This window comes from Rhizoctonia solani, chromosome 6 (assembly GCF_016906535.1).
Source record: "Rhizoctonia solani chromosome 6, complete sequence".
Lineage (NCBI taxonomy): Eukaryota > Fungi > Basidiomycota > Agaricomycetes > Cantharellales > Ceratobasidiaceae > Rhizoctonia > Rhizoctonia solani.
Window position 1 is genome coordinate 676,313 of NC_057375.1, and position 20,353 is coordinate 696,665.

At 45.7% G+C, this 20,353-nt stretch overlaps 7 protein-coding genes across 7 annotated transcripts; 6 read left to right on the forward strand and 1 right to left on the reverse strand.

Annotated features, from left to right (window-relative positions):
* Window positions 1–1,971: 1,971 nt before the first annotated feature.
* On the forward strand, window positions 1,972–3,150 carry RhiXN_05679 (RTA1-like protein; the record flags this gene model as incomplete). Its single annotated transcript, XM_043325495.1, has 8 exons — window positions 1,972–2,029; window positions 2,093–2,178; window positions 2,234–2,323; window positions 2,391–2,403; window positions 2,456–2,532; window positions 2,635–2,817; window positions 2,871–2,983; window positions 3,039–3,150. 8 exons carry the CDS (start codon window positions 1,972–1,974, stop codon window positions 3,148–3,150), a joined length of 732 nt encoding a protein of 243 aa, XP_043180927.1.
* A 575-nt stretch (window positions 3,151–3,725) lies between these two features.
* Window positions 3,726–5,969, forward strand: RhiXN_05680 (carbohydrate esterase family 1 protein; the record flags this gene model as incomplete). The annotated part of the gene is made up of 14 exons (XM_043325496.1): window positions 3,726–3,823; window positions 3,875–4,037; window positions 4,100–4,114; window positions 4,167–4,190; window positions 4,247–4,311; window positions 4,362–4,407; window positions 4,469–4,649; window positions 4,704–4,725; window positions 4,781–4,841; window positions 4,889–4,930; window positions 4,990–5,218; window positions 5,274–5,316; window positions 5,368–5,532; window positions 5,585–5,969. 14 exons carry the CDS (start codon window positions 3,726–3,728, stop codon window positions 5,967–5,969), a joined length of 1,539 nt encoding a protein of 512 aa, XP_043180928.1.
* An 819-nt stretch (window positions 5,970–6,788) lies between these two features.
* On the forward strand, window positions 6,789–7,348 carry RhiXN_05681 (uncharacterized protein; the record flags this gene model as incomplete). The annotated part of the gene is made up of 2 exons (XM_043325497.1): window positions 6,789–6,887; window positions 6,941–7,348. 2 exons carry the CDS (start codon window positions 6,789–6,791, stop codon window positions 7,346–7,348), a joined length of 507 nt encoding a protein of 168 aa, XP_043180929.1.
* Window positions 7,349–10,108: 2,760 nt separating this feature from the next.
* RhiXN_05682 (epoxide hydrolase) lies at window positions 10,109–11,800 on the forward strand (the record flags this gene model as incomplete). The annotated part of the gene is made up of 8 exons (XM_043325498.1): window positions 10,109–10,328; window positions 10,531–10,597; window positions 10,656–10,806; window positions 11,073–11,144; window positions 11,208–11,283; window positions 11,342–11,543; window positions 11,599–11,651; window positions 11,706–11,800. The coding sequence occupies 8 exons, from the start codon at window positions 10,109–10,111 to the stop codon at window positions 11,798–11,800; spliced, it is 936 nt and encodes a 311-aa protein (XP_043180930.1).
* An 850-nt stretch (window positions 11,801–12,650) lies between these two features.
* Window positions 12,651–14,644, forward strand: RhiXN_05683 (phosphoglucomutase/phosphomannomutase, alpha/beta/alpha domain protein; the record flags this gene model as incomplete). Its single annotated transcript, XM_043325499.1, has 10 exons — window positions 12,651–12,730; window positions 12,785–12,806; window positions 12,864–12,935; window positions 12,991–13,254; window positions 13,309–13,455; window positions 13,499–13,865; window positions 13,915–14,031; window positions 14,087–14,373; window positions 14,430–14,585; window positions 14,642–14,644. 10 exons carry the CDS (start codon window positions 12,651–12,653, stop codon window positions 14,642–14,644), a joined length of 1,515 nt encoding a protein of 504 aa, XP_043180931.1.
* A 496-nt stretch (window positions 14,645–15,140) lies between these two features.
* RhiXN_05684 (uncharacterized protein) lies at window positions 15,141–15,611 on the forward strand (the record flags this gene model as incomplete). The annotated part of the gene is made up of 1 exon (XM_043325500.1): window positions 15,141–15,611. The coding sequence occupies one exon, from the start codon at window positions 15,141–15,143 to the stop codon at window positions 15,609–15,611; it is 471 nt and encodes a 156-aa protein (XP_043180932.1).
* Window positions 15,612–17,553: 1,942 nt separating this feature from the next.
* Window positions 17,554–19,464, reverse strand: RhiXN_05685 (GDSL-like lipase/acylhydrolase family protein; the record flags this gene model as incomplete). The annotated part of the gene is made up of 14 exons (XM_043325501.1): window positions 17,554–17,634; window positions 17,689–17,777; window positions 17,838–17,890; window positions 17,943–17,997; window positions 18,050–18,165; window positions 18,224–18,246; window positions 18,303–18,355; window positions 18,410–18,493; window positions 18,560–18,664; window positions 18,725–18,806; window positions 18,863–18,958; window positions 19,015–19,109; window positions 19,171–19,238; window positions 19,292–19,464. 14 exons carry the CDS (start codon window positions 19,462–19,464, stop codon window positions 17,554–17,556), a joined length of 1,173 nt encoding a protein of 390 aa, XP_043180933.1.
* Window positions 19,465–20,353: the final 889 nt, after the last annotated feature.

The following is a 20,353-nucleotide window of genomic DNA, read 5'->3' on the forward strand; positions in this document are numbered from 1 at the left end:
CTTAAGTAAGACTTAAGACTTATGGGGTTTACCTAAAATATATCTAGGATTTATGAGATATTGTAGATAAAGCTATCTACAATATAGGGGGTATGGTGGATTGAAACACTATCACTCAATCACAACAATCCTTACAGTACCGTTGCACTATACTCAATGTTGAACTCAACAACTGTGACAGTCAAGGGGCACAGGGTTGCAGTAAGTACACTAATAGGTTACCCTGTGTCTGTTGGGACTGGCCTATGGTCTTAGTGCGCCGAATAACCTCCTATGCTATTTACAGTGAGTCAATCACTAAAGTAAATGCGCAGATAAGCTGTTAAAGGCTTGTGTGTATATGTCAATATATAAGAGTAAAAGTAGGATGCATTAGAAGCGTCTTCACAGGGTCCATTTATACCCTGAGAAGGTGCACAAACAAGTATATACATGATTGATACCAAGAGAGGGTACAGGAGGTATATGTGGCAACTGAAACACTTGAGGGAGCCAATACTTTGGTACATAGTAAACAAACAACAGATCCTAATATTTGCCCCAAGGCAATGTTTGCCCCAAGGCAGTATTTACCTGTGTGGGTCCTTAGATGTCCCAAGGCTAAGTGTTTCATCCTTGGAGTAAACAGTCCCAAAGGTAGGATACCTCTGCATTGGGTACTTACAGTAAATGGGGCATAACTCAGCCAAATGTTGTCCGTTTTGGGAGTTTGACCCAGCGCTCTGGAGCGCACAAACATGCGCACCTAAGCGCAAGTGATTCGGCAGTGTGAGATGCCCGGGTGATGGAGAAAAGGCGCATTTAGTGCGTCGGCGCTTAAGGGCTGATTAAGCGCCGGAGCACTTGCCTATGCGACAGGGGGGACCCTGAATATTTCTGTGTGTAGCCACAAGATAGAATCTTGAAGAATAAATACTACAAACAAGAGAAATATTACTTGTTACTGTTTATCTACTCAGCTGAATTTATATATATTTAAATGAGTGAGAAAACAGCATATATGCAAAAGGCATTGCATATTAAGGGTATTCCTGAGCTTTGTAGGTTTTGTAAAGGTCACTATTGGATAGAGGGACCTTGAAAACCTTAGTTTGCATCTTTATCTCATTTATTTACTGTGAGATTACTAGTGTAATTAATAAAATAAGTACAGATTAAAGAAGAAATGTCATATCCATAACAGGATATCATGTAAATGGCAATAAACTATGAGCTTTGTTGCTTTGACAATGGACCAGTTAATTACAGGGCCACCAAGCCCACTATACATTCAAAGAATATTTGTATATTACTCTACCACTAATGGCATACAAAAAGTCACTATTTCAACCACTTCAAAATAAAACGGGTAGTCTAACGTCCTTTTGCATCAGTCCTCATAGTTACATACATTCAGTTACCATCCAAACTTAAACCACTACAATTTGTCAGCAAGGTTGACTGGGACTTTCATTCAGTTACAATGCCAATGGATCATTGCATCTTGTTGCTCTTGACCATCCTTGAAAACGCAATGCGCGCGTCCTGCATTAAATTGTTCCCCCTGACCAGGCTCCGCCTGCTATGGCAGCGCAAATGTCTGCTCTTGGCCTTAAAGCATGTTAACACTATGGTTAGGCAAACCAAACATTTAGCACCCCTCTTCTTCCTCTTCTTTACTCTCCCCAACTCAGAGCTTTGATAGGTCTTAAACATAATGGGAGTTACAAGAATCAGATTAGTTACCTATCTGATTGTTAGTCTGCTGGCTCAGAGCTTTTGCGTTCTTGGTGCTGCTCCTAGTACTAGGGGTGCCAATGATAATGACACTCATAGGTTGATTGCTCTCATATGCGTTATTAAATCCTCACACCCAGCCCATCAGCCTTGAAATACATACCAAACATAACTATAGCAATTGTAGCTGGATCTATCTTTGTTACCACCGCTATCGGATTTCTTCTCTGGAGCATATGGTATCAAGGATACTATATGGTGACTATCATCACCGGTGCGCTTGGGTACGCTTTTGGGTTGTTCTTACGCATTCGTAAGCACTCTAGCATTGCCTTATAGTTGGACCTTAATTAACTTGGCTTATTTCAACGTCAAGGATATACCCAGGAGCCAGCCAACGCAGCAGTTTATAACGCAATGGATTTATTTTTACTTTTATCACCTTGTGGATTTATTGCGGGTGTAAGTTGAATTGATCTTACTTGTTGTCTTGTTTGTCACTAATGGAATGGTATAGCTTTTCATGATGCTTGTTCCAATTGCCACTTATCTCGAGGCTCAAGAATTCCTGCTTATTAAACCTAACCTTCTGACTAAGATCTTCTTGGTACTGCCCGCATATTCTTGAGTTACTGTTATAAGAGTTGAGCTGATTTGAGGTTTTGACACTTTAGGTAGCTGAGTTCAGTGAGTAAATAATCTTTATGAAGCGCTGCTTTCCCTGACTCTTCTTGGAAAGCTGCCTTCTTAGTTCAGGGTACCGGAAGTGCAATGAGTATTGCCTTCGATATCGATATTAGGATTCTTGGAGCTAAGGTATCTAACTAGTTTATTTCCAGGTTCTTGATATTCATTCAATCACTATTCATCTGCGGCAACCTAATTCTAATTCTAATTCTAATTCTAATTCACCTATAGATCCTTCTGGGTGGATTGGTCCTCCAAACAATTTCTTTAACCGCGTACATGAATATTTTTGGACTGTTTGTCTTTCGTCTACGCAAGTATCGTAAAGGAGAATGGGGGAGTCGACCAAATGGGTTTTTGAAGCATTGGCTCGTGCTTTTAGTAGTTATTGGGGTCAGTATTCAGAATCTGAGCGTAAGTTCATATCTATCTGGGTCGACTCCTGTCCTCTTACGGGCTTAAATTAGATACGAGGCGGATACCGGATGCTTGTGGCTATGCAAGGACCTAATGGATCGTTGTCGAGTTCGGAGCAGTTCTTCTATACTGCCGAATGCGCGACACTATGGGGTTCCATTAGGTATACAACGATTTATTAGCAGGAGAATAATGACAGCTTATCAGTGCGTACACAGTGTCTTCTTAACAGTTTGGCCACCACGGTACTTGGCTATGCCTAGGTCGGGGTCAGTCCTCGCGGAAGATACAGAAGTACAATCTGTAACTTCGTTCTACTCCAAGTCTTGAGAGTAATTTATACCATTTTACTTTTTCAAATGACAATCATATATGGCGTAGCTTCCAGCTCTTAGATTCCACTATAGTTGCTTAATCTTGAACTACGGTGGTGCATGTACTGAACGTCTAATACTGCTCTGTGTCCCTTGCCCAAGTCTAACTATCAATGATAATATTCCTCAAGTGTTGGCTTGTAGCTCATTATACAGCCATGCACACACCCGCAGTCGCAGTTTGGGCCCTTATCATATCATATCAGATTAGATCAGTTCAATATCCCGCAGGGACGCAATGATTAATTGAAATGGTCAGCTCTTCCACCACTTGCCCGCCAGTCCTGTTCAATACCCGGCAAATTCTTAGTTGAAATGATACTCTGCTCTAGCCTCGCAACGTATATCGGAATACTATTGCGCAGTCGATTGCGCAGCCCATATTTCTCAATCCGAATTCATAGCCTACGGTTATGACCGCTCCCACCAGTACTTTAACGATGTACAACGAATCTGGCTGCTGATGTGGTATATATATCGGACAGAACTTGCACCACCGACCACACTTCTGGTAGCTAGAAATCAGAAATCATGTCTCTTGTAAACTCGACTTTTGCCCCAAACTGCACGGCTCTCCTGGACTCTACGCCAACTTTCATCCCTGGGCTTCGGCCATATGTTGCTCAGACGTGAGCTGATACTCAGTCAATTTTTTTTACGTCTCTTACAATAAGCCACAGGTATTCTGCTGGATCTAACGTCTCTATAAGCAATACCACCGCGTTTTCAGATCTCTCAGAGTTTTGCCGTTTTGGTGCACAATATAATACTTCCGCCAATTCTCAAATCCAGTTCGAGGTTTGGCTACCTGTAGCAGAAAACTGGAATGGCCGGTTCGCACACGTGAGTGGGAGCCTCAGCGTATTGAGATGGGGTAATTACTGATGTGCTTCCTTCGGATGTAGGCTGGGAATGGAGGGGTGAGTTGTATTTTGGTTTGCTGTTAGTTCGAGTATGCTAAGTAGTAGCTAGGATCTTGGCTCTATCTCATACCAGGTTATTACCAGTTTAGATTTTCAGCGAAACATTCATCTGATGCATCCAGCTTTTAGGAAATGGCCATCCCGATGACTAAATATGGCTTTGCGATGGCAAGCACCAATACAGGTCACAACGGGTAGGACTTTTATATCAGACCATCTCCACGACAGCTCAAATTCCGTTCAGGTCTGTTTCTGATGGGTCATTTGCCATGAATAATTTGGAGTCTCAGGTTGGTTGCCTAGTCGTTCATATCATCCCAGCCAGCGCTCATGTTGGTTTCGACCAACCAGATTGACTTTGGGTGGCGTGCGGTTCATCTCAGCACTATTTTCTCAAAAGTCATTGTCAATGCCTACTACGGCCAGAACTCAAGCTACAATTATTGGTTCGGTTGCTCCAGTGGAGGCAAGCAGGGAATGAGAGAAGTTCAAGGGTTCCCCGAAGATTTCGATGGTGCACTAACTGGAGCCCGTGAGTTTCCTTCAATGTTCAAAATTACACATTGCTTACTTGTCGACGATGCAGCGGCACAATGGCTTTCTAGGCAGTAAGTTCCAACCTAGCCGATGACAATTCGTAGTCTGATTTTTGGGCATGTGCAGGAACGGATTTAATATTCACGTCGGGCAGTTAAATATGAATGAGACCACTCCAGGCGAAGTGGTGCCCACTTCATTTTTCCTACCTGGGCTCAAGAAGTACTGGCGCAGTGTGACGAGATAGATGACGTGAAAGATAATGTGATCCTCAACGTAAGTCTCGCTGGTGGTCTATTTTGGGCATTATAACCTAAGTCTCACCATCTCATCAGCCTCGCCTATGTACTCCAGACACATCGACTGTCGTTTGTGGTGCATCCAACCTATCCGCCTACGTTAATTCCTCTACATGTATTACCGAGGGACAGGCGACCACTCTGGCAGCTGTCTACAAGAACTGGACATCATCGGCTACGGGGGAATTGTTGTTTCCTTCCTATGATCCAGGTAGCGAGAGTGGCTGGACTGCGCTATTGAGCGGGACACCGTTTGGGCTTTCTTGTGGGTTGACGCAGGTTCAAATTTGCTGAGTAAGACTTACGCGATGTCTTTCCAGCCGACTTTTTCTTGTATCAGGTTTATAATTATACTTCTCTCCAGTAAGTCCGGCTAGGACTCTGATTTTGCGTAGGCTAATGGACGGGGGCTAGACCTGCGCTAGTCGTGAAGAATGAAACCGAGCTCGAGCGGATTACGGCAATTGGAGACGAAACCGATCCTGGACAAGGCAATGCTGTGAACCCGAATTTGACACCCTTCTTCCAAAGAGGAGGGAAGCTAATAGCGTACCATGGGTCAGCGGATATGAACATCCCGTATGTCCTATCGTTCCTTTAATTGGACAAGGCTAATTAACCGATGTTTTAGGTCGGGAAGTTCAACTCATTATTATGAACGACTGCAGACGTACTACAATAGATCGACCGACTTGAGAAACTATTACCGTCTTTTCTTGGTTCCCGGCATGGGCCATTGTGAAGGTGGAAATGGCGCGGATGGTTTCGGCCGGCCCCAACAGCAAAGTAATGGCCAAGGCCAATCTCTTGTTTTCGATGCCGAACATGACGCAATCCTCGCCCTTATGCGCTGGGTCGAGAACGGTACCGCCCCGAACCAAATCATTAGTGCGAAATACGTGGATAATGACAAGAGTCAAGGCGTCGAATTCACAAGGCTCTTGTGCCCTTACCCACAAGAGGGCAAGTATGTCAGTGGGGATGTGAATAATTCGACCAGCTACGTTTGCGAGTAGACAAATTTGTATCGTGTAGCTACTTTCAAATGTTACTTATCGCCCTCCCAAGGCGAGTCTCTTGAATGAATTGTGCGCCCCACGCGGGCTTCAGTCTGGCCAAGGGAGCTAAGGTCGGCTGAGAAGAGCTAAGAACGTACGATGGTCAAAGGCGGAAAGTCGGTCCGGTCATCTAATTCACATAGAATCGCTTTGACAAAACCCGCTCTATTAGTGCAGAATGGATTTAATTATAAGTGAAATGGTTGACTTCCGGCCTATACCACAAGATTAGATCAGATTTGACATCCGAGATTATCCGCTTTCTGGCGAACCTTCCGGCGGAAAACCTAATCTGGGCGAGCGCCAAGAGTCGAGATTCATTCCCGACTTATTTTTGAGGAATTGGCTTTATTTGTGGAGTGAGGCGACTGCGAACTTGTCTGACGAGTGCTTATGTAATCGTCCAAGGGGCGTCCAAGGGACGCCCAAGGCTTGGCTTGACTTGTCTCCAGATAGCCAAACCCATCTGGAACGATGGCAACGTGTACTCAGTAGCATTAAAAAAGAACAAGAATGAAACTTTAACTCCTAAACTGTGTGACTAGTCCACATTTAGCTATATGGCTATTCTTGTCTGCTGAGTCAGCCGAGAATTTAGAACTTGCCAAGAGCTGAGCCGACTAATTTTGGCTGCTGTTGCTCAGCCAAGGTATGATGCCCAGGACAGCGGTGATCGTGGCCAACGTATAAAGATACCGACTCCAAACCCCAGTCAGTCAGCCACCCCGCTCTAGAATCACCTCACATCAGCTTACAGCTACCTGCCAATCACATACAATGGCCTCTGCATACGTTTCCCCACCTCGCTCTCCTGCTGTGGAGACCCGCCCAAGCGCACCCCCATCTGCCGATACGGTTTTTGCTGTTCTCAACCAGGTATGTTTGAATTTTCTATATGAAATTTTCACCATTATTGACTTTTCTCATAGCCTCCCCCACCCACTCTTCGTGAAGTGCTTGCTGCATACTCTGCCAAGGGAGATGGAGACCGCGAAATGCTCATTGCACTCCTCAAAGCCAAGGCAGCCGAGGACTCGCGCATTGCCAACGTGGCTCAACTTCAACAGCAAATTGTCCAGATGCAAATGACTGCTCTGAGCGCACATATGCAATCGCTTGCTAAGCGACCCCAGCCCACCGAGAACCGCGAGCGAAGGAGCCCGGTCTCTCCATCCCCTCCTGCCAGGCGGCCCCGCTCTAGCACCCCAATCCGCTCTCGGGCCCACCCCTACTCTCGTCCCTCTACCGACGACCACCCGTTATGGAAGGGCAGGAAGACCTGGGATGTCAGTGTCAGCGACGAAAGGAGCACCAGTGAAGATGGAGCAGACTACTAGGTGTTCTTTTTCTTTCGCTTTCGTTTTCGCTTTCCAGGGTCTTTTTCTGGCGCATTGTATTTTATGCATTATTTGGTCTTACGAGTAGTGTATTTTATAATCCCTTTTCGTTCTGTATGGCTATATGACATGAACCGCAAATCACAAATTTGTTATGAATCTCTTAGTCATTTGAAAAGTCACCGACACAAGGTCTTGGCTGCCAAGTGCGTGGCGACAAATTTGGCGCGGCAACCACGGAACACGAGGCAACTGAGCCTATACCGGCCACGGAACACGATACGTCGAGAAGCTATAGTCTAGACGGCCAGTCCCCATGAAACTCGAACGTTTACTGGGTTCGTCGAACCAGTTTCTCACGACTATCACAGCTCATACATCTAGACACAATCAAAGTTGTTCCAACTCGACACAAGTCAGGCAACAGCGAATCTCACGCGACTGCGTGGTTATAGCCTTTGACGGAGGCGGTGGTCTGGACCTGAGGTCCTCGGATATAGGAACCGTTTAGGAACATGTCGCGAAGCATTCAGGATAATTTTATAGTACATATGGTGTGAATATTAGTACCATCTTACAATGTAAATAACTGTCTCTCATGTCAGGTTCCGCAGGACGAAAATAAGTGCTGACATACAGATTCTTGCTACTCTAATTCTCCCGCCGGGCTATTGTTTGGATTTGTCGGTGTCGACGATCTGTCGTTTGTGGGTGTGATTAGCCGTTCATACCAGGGCATGAACACATAAACACGAGCTCAAATGCACCTTAAGCTTGAGCCGCATGCCTATTCGTATTCAACTTGCTTTGCCCTGTAGAAACGCATACTACGTATCTCTTGGCGTCGAGTTGCTGATCAAGGATCCAAGTCGACCAGGCTACGTTTCGCTGGAAAGCGAGTTGGGCCAAGGCAAACACGGTAAGTCCGTAAGGGAAGGTGACGTGGGAGGAGTTTTGGTCTGCTGCCTGAAAGAGTTGAAGAATGGAGTCAGGTAATAGAGCATGAAACTATAAATCGAGCTACATGAATAGGATGAAAAGCGTGGGTTCGGAAAGTCCATCCAAAAGCGCCAATCTGTCAAGCTACTTAGGCCAGCCCGCGAATTGCTCGCCCAGCCACGACACAAGCCCAAATCGGATACACACGGTTTTGAAGAGTGCGAATTTTAGTTATTATTTCAGACAAGTTAACCTGCTACGTGCCTGTTGGAACACATGCATCATTCTCAATCTCCGTGTGTCGTAAACTTCCGATCGCCCGTTTTCTGTTTTGAGAATCTCTCACGCCTCACGGTGCAACCTATCATATACATTTACTATCGTTCTCGACCCAAGTCTTGGCAGATGCGTATCAGGACTAAGAGGAACAGGGAATGCCAAGCCTCGCTCGAAAGATCGGCCATCAAAGCCATTACCCCTAGATCTAGATTCGTCTACTAGCAGTTGTCCAAATCCAGCCTGGATTTGATATTTAGTTAGTCTAGACTCTGGCGGCTTACGGCCACCCTTGCACTCCCTCTTGCCTTGGAGTTCCATGCAGCAACATTAAAATTAAAATAAACATTCGGCTGAGCAATATCCAAGAGGAGACTTGGGCACAGGGAGAAGACTGGTATTGAACAGTTATAATAACGAACTCCTAGTTGATAAACAACACACATAATTGTTTTATTTCGCTAGACCAGAACACGCCACCTTCGTTGAGTGTGCAGGAAGTTTGCCTGCTTATGTGGTAGAGCATTACGCCATCAACTTTGGTTTCGACCGCTCCTTTCCATAAGCTCGTAATGGCTTTCATAACGAAACAATACATATACATGTATGCGCATTCAAACTCGCAAGCGTAGGTTTACGCTTTCCGATAATACAGCTTGCCATGCTTCTTACGGCGGGCAATGCTTAACGTGGGACGAGTATCAGTAAGCAACTATGAGCGCCGGGCATCTTCAGGCAAGCGGTTGAACTCGTGTACTCAGACCTCGGGCCAAAACTCCCATTTGTTGGAGTTCCCTAACTAGTACATTGCTGCTGCCCGTAAGCTTGAATAGCACCAATAAACTGCATTTATTGATGAGCTAGGCAGCATGTGTGCCATTTTGAGTGTTTATTTTATGTATATGCTACCAGAAAAGGATAGACCTCGACACTAACCAATAGTCGAGGAACTGCTCGAACTCGCCGGGTATATGGTTCGTCATAGTACGCTAACCGGGGAAATCTATCCAACAGGGCTTCGCTTGAGGTACTCATTACAAAATACATCATTCAGTTTGATCACAATAGTACATGCTATAGTGAACCAGCCAAGTTAGAAATTCATCGATTTTAAACTCAACTCGTGCACGAATAGTTCTATCACCTGATACAAAATTTATCTTTCTTGAAGACTCGATCATGGCTCATTCGAGTTACCGTGATTGAGATGAAGCTGCGGGATTAGCACATGGGCATTGGAGCTTGGCTTCCCAACTCACATCGGCTTCTGCCCGCCAAATTGCGCCATTCCTCGCAACGTACATGAATAAGACACTTGAAGCGCCAGTATTAATAATCAATTTCTATACCATTGACTTACTGAGAAGGCGCGATTGAATTGGTCTTGGCATGTATGCGTGATGCCATACTGCCCGATCAACTGGTGCTATGGTAATGCTTCACTGATGACCATTGATAATCTACCGCGCCTGCATAACTTTACTGATAGGTATATAAGGTACACCATCTGCGAACTTGTTCATTACTTGACTATTCTTGCTCAACATGCGCCATACCTCTACTGTTTTGTTGTCCTTATTGGCCTTACCTGGTGCCGCCCTTGGGTATGACGTCAAGCCGTTCAAGGTCGACCTCAGCTCTCGTGTATCACATCTCAAAGAACTAGTAAAGTTGACGAAACTCCCCGAGACATCTGTGCTCGGGAAAGCCGGTGCTGGAACCGACCTCGGATGGCTCAAGACCGACAGAAAGACTGGCTCGGAGGGTATAATTGGGAAAAAGAACAGAGCGCGATGAACAAGTTAGCTTGATAGTAACTTAATGTTAGGCATATAACGATATTTACCGTTGCGTCTTCAGGTTCAACCATTCTACTGTCGACATTGGGAACATGACTGTACACTTTATTCATCAGCGTTCTTCCAATCCCAATGCTATTCCGTTGCTCCTCACGCATGGTTGGCCAGGATCGTTTTATGAATTCCATGAAGTTATCGGCCCGCTGAGCAATCCAGGATCTAGCTCAAATATATCGTGAGATTATTATTTTTTTTCTCTCAAGACACAAATGCACTGTGCTTACGCTTCCTAGGTTCCACGTAGTGGTGCCTTCACTTCCCGGATTTGGGTTCAGTTCTCCCGCCCCTCCCGGGTGGACGTTGAACAACACCGCGGATTTATTCAACACTCTTTTGACAGAAGTTCTAGGATATCGGTCTTATACGGCATCAGGGGGTGACTGGGTGAGTGGTAGCCAAAATAGTTCATGGGGATATAATAATAGATTTTTGATACTAGGGAAGTTGTTAACTTGGGGTCTGCACAACAATCACGCCGACCATGTTAAGGCTGTGTAAGTCGTTCATGTTATCTGCCACCTCAAAATACTCATCTAGATCTTAAACGATAGCCTGTATAATGGCCTTATCCCTCAAACAGGCCAACTTATGATGACCTGAAATCAGATCCCCGATTCGCGGACAAGGTGGATAGCCTGACTGAACTACAGAAACAGCGCTTGCGAAACAATTTGGTTTTTACTACGGAAGGGTTTGGGTATTTTATTGAACATTCCAACAGAGTGAGTATTGAATTAGGCTGCGTTTACCCGTGCAATCATCATAACGCAAATATTTATGTCTAGCCGGCGACCATCGGTTTGGCTCTATACGATAATCCAATCGGCCAACTGGCTTGGATCTCAGATCTTTACTTTTACGGTATGTGACACATCCTGTACTAATTTAATGCTTTGAGCACCAACTCGCAGACATAAAGGTGCTGATCCATTGATTGGCGTGACGCACTCGACACTCGATAACAATACTATCCTAACCTCCGTTTCTCTTTATTATTTGACACGCACCTTTGAGACTACAGTCAACGTCTATTACCAGAATCAGGGTCAATTCACGGCTGTTTCACGACACGCAGTCAATCGTGTTCCTATGGGATTCGCAGATTACCGCTACGAGCTTCAGTACGTTCATCCTCGTTACTTAAAACAGACGGTAGATTCTATTGAACCAAACTAGGTACTACCCGGAATTTTATCTCCAGCAAGTCGGCAACCTGGTCTACCATTCAGGTGAGCATATCCTTTTGTGATCTTTGGATCGAAACTTATCTTTGCTTCTTCAAGAACACGAGAGAGGAGGTCACTTTGGGGCTCTTGATAATCCTCCAGCCTATGTGGATGATGTCAGGACCATGATGGGACGTTGGTACAAGCCCTGAAATATCATGTTTCTTCGCGCAATGATCTTAGGGCATTGTGATTTGTCAAATATTTCTGTTTCTATCGTTCCAAGTCTTATGAATTAATTGCTTCTCTCTTTTCATGAACTTATGCAACATTGCCGTAAGTAGTGCCACGCTGGAAGATACATGTATGCATGACTTGACTACATCAGGGCGTATTTCATGTTATATTGAATGATACACCGTTCCTAGTAGGTAAATATATTGATTTGCCACAGATGGTCAAAGCCCTCTTCACATTAACTGGAATGTTGGGGCTGGTTGTGCCCTTGTCTATTCTCGTGAGTAAGCGTCAGAATCATCGCATGCGAAATCGACATCGTGCAAAGGCGCGAATCCCATGGAGCATTCGCGCCGGAATCCGCATATGAAAATGTGGGGAGGTGGTGAACCCTCCGTCCACCGGCCTCGTGGCGCGGCGCTGCTGTTCTTTGTGGAAAATTGGGACCTCTTGAAAACCCATAAACCAAGCTAAAAGAGGTACCTGATTACCTAATGAGGGTTGATCGACTTCCCAATCTGGCCAAATGTGGGGTTCAACACGACTTTCTTCACCTAGGTTAGACCGATAAAGCGCGAGGAAAATTGAAGAATGGGTCAGCCCCGCATCTTGACTAAAATATTAGTGAAGTGCGTTGACGGGAGGGGGTAGAGGAATGAAATTGACCTAGGGCGAAAGCCGATGTGATTATCGTGATGTCACGACGCGATCGTCAAGCCGCGGATTCGTGGGAGCTATAAGTTCCCTCTGCTAGCCCCAAGGCCGCAGACCATACCGCCTTTCTGCGATCTCCTCCCATCTACTCTACGAAACTACGACAGACATATGACCCGCTACAACATCCAGGAAATCCAAACCAAGCCCTTTGAAGGCCAGAAGCCTGGTACCTCTGGGCTACGCAAGAGGTATGAGAGTCATCTACCATTGCATCTACACTTGGGCTGACTATCGATTTGTAGGGTCAAGATATTCCAGCAAGAGGTACGCGATATCGATGATAGAACACGGTCGATGCGGGTCTGACGCGGTATATTCTAGCATTACACGGAGAACTTTATCCAGGCGATCCTCGACGCGATGCCCGAGCCTGGTGTTGCTGGCTCCACTCTGGTTATTGGAGGAGACGGTCGCTATCACAGAGCCCACTGTCCAGTCGATTCTTAAGATCGCCGCTGCCAATGGCGTCAAGAAGCTCTACATTGGCCAGGACGCGATCCTTTCCACTCCTGCGGCTTCTAACATCATCCGTCAGTACAAGGCAGACGGAGGAATTCTGCTGACCGCCAGCCACAACCCTGGTGGACCCGACAACGATTTTGGTATCAAATACAACGTCAGGAACGGTGGACCAGCCCCAGAGAGTGTGACCGATAAAATCTTCCAGCGAACCAAGGAGATTACGACTTACAAGGCCCTTGATGCTGGCGAGGTGGGCTGAAATAATGTCTTAATTGGCGCTATGGTGCTAAAATTATGTTGTCAGCTCGATCTGTCTAAGATTGGCACCCATACCTACGGTCCGATGGAGGTTGAGATTATCGACTCTGTCAAGGACTACGTTACACTCCTCGAGGGGATCTTCGATTTCCCTCTCATCAAATCGTTCCTTAGTAGTAACCCCTCTTATCGAGTACTCTTCGACGGCTAAACGGGTTACTGGCCCGTACGCCAAGGCGATATTCTTGGAAGCGCTCGGCCTCCCCCCTTCATCCGTGCAGCAATGCCAACCCCTTCCTGATTTTGGCGGCGCTCATCCCGATCCTAACTTGACATACGCACACTCCCTAGTCGAAGTTGTCGAGAGAGATAACATCCCCTTCGGCGCCGCCAGCGACGGTGATGGTGACCGAAACATGATATACGGAAAGGGCGCATTTGTCACCCCAAGTGACTCAGTTGCCGTCATCGCCGACTGGGCCGATGTGATTCCTTACTTCAAGAAGACTGGTCTCCGTGGTCTTGCCCGCAGCATGCCTACCAGCAATGCTATCGACTACGTTGCCAAGGCCAAGGGTGTCGAGGTTTTCGAAGTACCCACCGGTTCGTATTTCTTCCCTTGGTTAAAGATGCTCCCTAACAGTTGACTCAGGTTGGAAGTTCTTTGGAAACCTCATGGATGCTGGTCGCCTGTCAATCTGTGGTGAAGAGTCATTCGGTACCGGGTCTGACCATATTCGCGAAAAGGACGGTCTCTGGGCGGTAGTTGGTATGCATACATCTTTAAATTCTATGATGCTTCTGCCTGACATCCCATCTTGTAGCTTGGCTCAATATCATTGCCGCCGCCAACCAGAAGAATCCCGGAACTGGTATCAACGAACTCCTTCAAGAGCACTACTCAAAGTATGGTCGCTCGTTCTTCTCACGTTACGATTACGAGGAGGTTTCCTCCGAGGGCGCCAAAAAATTCACGGACAACTTGGACTCTCTTTTCGCCGATGCTTCCTTTGTTGGTTCCAAGTTTGGTGAATTCACCATCGCAGGTACCAACAACTTTAGCTACACAGACCCTATCGATGGCAGTGTGAGCAAGAACCAAGGCCACATTGTTCTGTTCGAAGATGGTTCTCGTGTAGTCTTCGCTTGAGTGGAACTGGTTCACAGGGCGCCACCGTCCGTATGTACATCGAGAGGTACAGCAAAGACGAATCTCAGTTCAAGAAAAATACTGCTGAGGGTCTTCAGCCCTTGATCGATGCAGCCCTCGAGTTTACTAAGCTCAAGGAGTACCTTGGTCGCGAGGAGCCGACCGTCATTACAGTGAGTGAATAATTGTCTCTTATATGATGGTTTGCTGATGCGAAATACACTTTTAGTAAATGCAAAATACCTTTCTGTGTGTTGTCATGTAATCAATCTTTAAATGTGATGTAATTCCGTAGTAACGTGATATAATTCCGCAGCCTTGATGCATGACTGGTGATCATCGCTACCAGCTCATTAGAGTAAGATGCCAAGGTTTAATATAGATCTCGTAAGTGTAAGCCGTGGATTTTAGCCTGACAGTACGCCACGCTTCGATCCTATCTTTGCCCGCAATCATGCACCGCCTTAGCGAAAGCCTTGTAGTATATAAGAACTCTAGCGATACACGGTTTCCTACACGAGCAAGTTCTGGTCCACAATTGTAAGTAATACCAACTCAGGTCTCTTGTACAGTGCATGATGCCAGCCCTTTCCGTAGTTGACAATGGCTCCTAAACATTCACTTACTGGGAGAAAAGCAGTGGTCCTCCTGATTAACACCCTGCGCTTTCTGGTAGCACTCTATCTCGCTGTGCTCAGTATCGCAGCCATTATTATATCCGGATCGTCATGAATGTCGGAGGAATTATCGCAAGTATCTATCTTATCCCAACCACTTTTGTTCTCCTGGCGCTCGAGCTCGGCTACCTACGCTCTCACGCAGGAGTTATTGGGCGTATGCAGACCCTGCGTATCGTCGGGCTCCAATTTGCCAGCGCCATGATGACAGGTATCTCCTGGTACACCATCAAATTTTTTATCCCTTGCTGCGTTGCTTTTGGGATGTCCGTTGGGATAATGAATCTCGTGGCGATCTATTACATACTTTGGGGTAGACATGCCAGGAAGATGGGCTCTATGCTTCTACCGAAATGGCGACAAGTCCCCAAGTCCGATTATAGGTCTGCTTTTAATGCGCGCGACGGAGAAGAGGATGCACTGTTGTTGATCAGGAATAGGTCTGAGACAGATATTGAGAGCGCAAGAACCAACCAGAGTTCATCGTCGCACGATGGTCCTAAGATTGTCAATGTTGATTAAGCAGACCTCATATCAAACGAGCAAGACTGTAGATACGATTTGACCAATGTTACATCGAAACTATTATAATTAGACTATATTGGTTGCAGTTATGTCAGCATTGGGGTGTGACATGCCATCCCAGATACCAGGTAATTGTTATCGATGTATTTGTTTATTTGTACCCAATCTTCAGCTGACATGATAAGCCTCACACCCCCGATAGATCCTGTAAGGTCAAGGCGGGGAGCCTACACCTCGACGTGACGGGCCCTGAGTGAGTCAAGTTTTGTACGCAGATTAGGCCTGGGTAAGGGCAAGTGGCCGATTGAGATCGTTCCATCTGGTAAGTTTTATGGGCACTGTAGCTCCAGGGGCAGCCAGTACCAATATGTCTATCCACGTGTGTTGGCTTCAAATGGCAGGGAAAGCCTTTCGTAAAAGCCTTTCGTAAGTGCTCGATCTGTCCCTAAGTATGGTGGAGGGTCTTTCTGGTATGGAATTTTCAATCCAAATGCCATATTCCAGCTTGGAGTTTCCCATTGTCAGTGCGAATGGGATTTGTGCGGGAATCATGAAAGGTAGGGCGCATATACGTACTGTTAACTAGGGTATACAATTGAACAGCGCGCGGATAAACTAGTTTATGTCATAATAGCCCCTGAATCGTGCCACAACATGATAGTGGCAGTAGTCACAAACAAGTAGGTATATATCACTGGCTGGTACACAAATAGATGTCAAGCCCTCACGTTGTCTGGACCTCTTGGCGTTTGTCGAGCTGGTATGAATAGTTCCTTTCCATCCTCCTCTAAGTAATAATGCTTGCTGTCGAATTCCAGGCATTGGTTTGCGTTGAGAACCCATCCACTATCCCCAATTCGTGGGATGTTCGTTAGGAAACGTGTAGCTTCTCAAATGATTCTATACTAAATTACCACCAACAGCCGCTGAATTTGAGGTGATAGATCGTAATCAAAGTATTTGGAGATACAATATTTGCTGTAAGGATCGTATTTATAACCCAAGCAGGGGTTGAACAGTTGTACACCAGCCCCTATTACAAGCCAGTTTGTCAAGGGCGTAGGCGATTAGGTAGATGGTAGAGATGGGAATTTTACAGAAACCGAGCAGAGCAATGATCAGGTGTAACTCGTGTTATAGCGAACCAGGTTCATAGAGAGTTCATGTGACGGTTATGCCGACTCAAATGAAGAGAGTTTATCATGTAACATTCAGTTTGACTAGGGGAAGAACCTCGGAGTTGTAACGTTGGACGAGGTCCCTCATTTTACAAGAGCTTTGGACTCAAGCAGAGCTCTGAAGAGCGCTAGGACTCGAGTGATCTTCACAAGCTTTCTTGAGACAAAAAATCAATAACTGTTATTGTGGACCAGCAGTGAGCACGATGCTTCTGGAAGTGACGCCGGGACGGAAGTATAGCGTGAGCTTGAACATGGGGGCCTCAGATATTTCGAAGATAGAGGCAGCTCACTAGAGAACTAAGAGAACCACTCTAGCCAGCTAGCGGTAATTTTCAAGATCAAGGTTATTTTCGCACGGTAGGTTGAGGGTGACGAAGGGTTTCGACGTTGGCCTTCTACAGCGAGACCGACATAATCAACTTTGACTGAAAGTAAGGGCAAGGTGTCTTAATTTTACAGTGCTTGAAAGAGAAATGGATCAAGATATCATATGGTGGTTGCGGGCACCTTCAGTAGCTCTGCCCGTGTTGGGGGGAATGGACTAGACCACCCCATTTCATCATTGGTTTGCAAGTGATTGCTTAGTCACCAAGTTGGATGCAGGTGGAGCAGCGTTTCAGTCAATCGCATATATTGATAGTTTCCTCGCCTTAATAGAGCATTTACCGTGAATCTCAACGGACATCAGATGAATATCATAGTACAAGGAAGGTTTGTGTGGGTTCTCATGTACAACTATTGCCCTTGTTGGTGAGCATTCAAGTCTTGATGCGATCGTTCTCTTGAAGACAACGGAATTTGGGGGTGGCCTCCCATTCAAATGGGGTAGCACGAGCGGCCTGAGCGCAGTATATGAATAGTTTGGGGCATAATATAGGCTAATATCAACTTACTTCATCCAAGGGCAGGCGATTCCAAAGCCCTGCCGCAATGCGCTGATGAGTTGCCGTACTAGGATGGAAGCAATCGAGGCTACTGAGTGCTGCAGTTGAATAGTTTCAATCAGGATTTTTGACTCTCCACTTATCAGGATCTCACTTACATTCAATTGGGTATCGGCCAAGTGGAACTTCGGCAGGCTGCCATATTACTGCACTGAATGTACTTCTATTTAGAGATTCACTCAATATAAATATGAGGGGCCTACAAATCCGCATAATTCTTGGCCTTGTACTCCGCAGCAATTTTCTTCAAGGCCGTATCTAAATAACTCTAGCTTAGTGTCATATACGTGTCGTTCGGAAGGTTGCCTACTGTATTGATTTTGAAGCTTGTCCATCCGGCTGCGTGTGAATTCCCCTGTCTCTCCCCCAAAGAGGGCGCATGTGCACTCAAGGTTATAATGTGTGACATTAGGGATAAGCTGCTGGCTATAACGAAACAGGGATAGGTCACGAGCGACTCGAAATTAATACTGTTGATACACACCAGTATGGCTCATTGAGCGTGAGCTAAAATAAACCATGTCATTACCATTGTAGATATTCTGCTTTAGGATTTAGCTTACACCATATATTTGGGATACCTGGAAGACGCCGAACAAGTTAACTAGGGTGTTGGCTGTGCCCCATTCCCGTTAGTGCCTGAATTTAATCCTTCTGTAATCCAGCTTACGAATGTTTTTCCGAATGTATTCCAATGTCTCTCGGATGTTACGTTCAAAATCTGACTGTGTGCCAGGACCAAGTAATGCATCGGCTAAATGGTCGCGCAAGTGGAATTCATTAAGGTCAATATGTTAGAGGTTCTACGTACTTCACCTACCTGCCAAACACAACTGACACAGGTCGTTGGACCCGATTTGGAAGCTTAGGTACTTGAAACGATTTGCAGCAATCCCCGCTGCCTTTACCTGTGGCACGAGATAGTCTATATTTTTAGTGCTATCAGAGACACCAAGGAGTCGTTCGTATACCAATAACAACTAACCTCGGACTTCATGGAGTAAGTTAGAGGCAAGGGCACCGCTTTGAGCTGCATTTAATTGATCGACCGGTTGGTTCCATCCCACCTGTAACATAAACATGTTAGAAGAACGCATGGAAATTTCATAGATTGGAGACCTACCGGTCCAATAGGGCACAATGGTCCGAAACAAAGTTCGATACCTAAATTGACACCCTTGGATGCGCCAACAAGAGTTTTGTTATAATGCTTCAAGAGCTAATATGATGCCTTGGTAAGCATGCGTAAAATAACACGGGAAATAAGATGCACACATTTGGTACAGTAATTGCACCAGAATCGCCTCCCCCAGCATATGAAAGTCCACGAAATTCAACGAAGTTAAGTAGAATATTCTCTCTATTTATACCTAAAACCAAGAACTGGCCTGAGCATTTTGTGCGCAGAAACACTTCTGTGCGCAATCACACCTTGTGCAAAAGCCCCTGCAGTAATCGAATCTCCGACGGCCATTGCCACCGAAAAGTCATCAGGGCGTCTATATAAGATGTGAATCAGGCCCATTTGGCGACCATCTAATGGTTAACTTACAAATCATGTACATTTTTCGGAGGTGTAGTCCGAGGGCGGACCGAAGGGCACTGGGAGATGTCGGTTACATATGTACCTGAGTCCAGTTGTCGCTTACCGGCCCCCAGGGGGCCAGCAATTGCAAGCGAGAAATAGGCCAGAAAAAAAAGAGGAATGCAGTATATATGTCTCATAACGGTGTCGGGCGTAATTTGAAGCAGGAAACTTCGTCCTGAGGCCCGAGCGATGGCCAGAGGGGGTGTTTTATACTAGTTATGCATGATCCAAATATCGCCAACTACCAAATGGTTCGTGGCCTGTATAAGGACATCCATCTCGAGGCCATGCCTCAAGGTGAACACATGACGGATGTTTTGTAAGAGAATCAAATGGAAGTAATGGGTATCTCCAAAGTCAGCATATTTGAGAGTTATGGTTGGCCATGTGACCTAGTCTTCGCAGTGTCAAGTGCTCGAGAATTCGTAGCCAAGCCTGCCGGAAGCCGTAGATACGTGACCACGATGTATCATGTTTTACCGATTATGGTTCGAAAGGCCTACCAAGGCTCTCACACGCATGGAACTTGATTAATCAGACCCTGGACAAAATGGAAGAGCTCCGGACCTTTGCATGTGATACCAAATGTTTGCATGGAGTTCGTGGCCCTGGGGTCTTATGCAAGGGCGCAGTGTTGGTCGAGATAGGCTATTTCCTGCCGTTGCATACCCGAAGACTAATTCTGTATTCCATTTTCTACCTGGCAGTCAACGCAGTTCATGAGCGCAACGAAAACAAAAATAAAGTAGGAAGTGGCTTCAATTTGAATTTCTTGGTATGATGTTGGGAATATCAAAGCTCAATGAAATCTTTACTATACATAGCATGTTTTTTAAGACTATCGTATGGAGTACTTATGATCATGGTCCATACCTGATGATACCTCAGAACATTTATTCAACTAGTATGATTGTTCATAACTCAACCTGTCAATTGTAACGATACTCGAGCTCTGATTTGATACGTTCTACGTTTCCTAGGTACAACCCACTACTCAGAGACTACCTGGTTGGACACTGAGGCTCT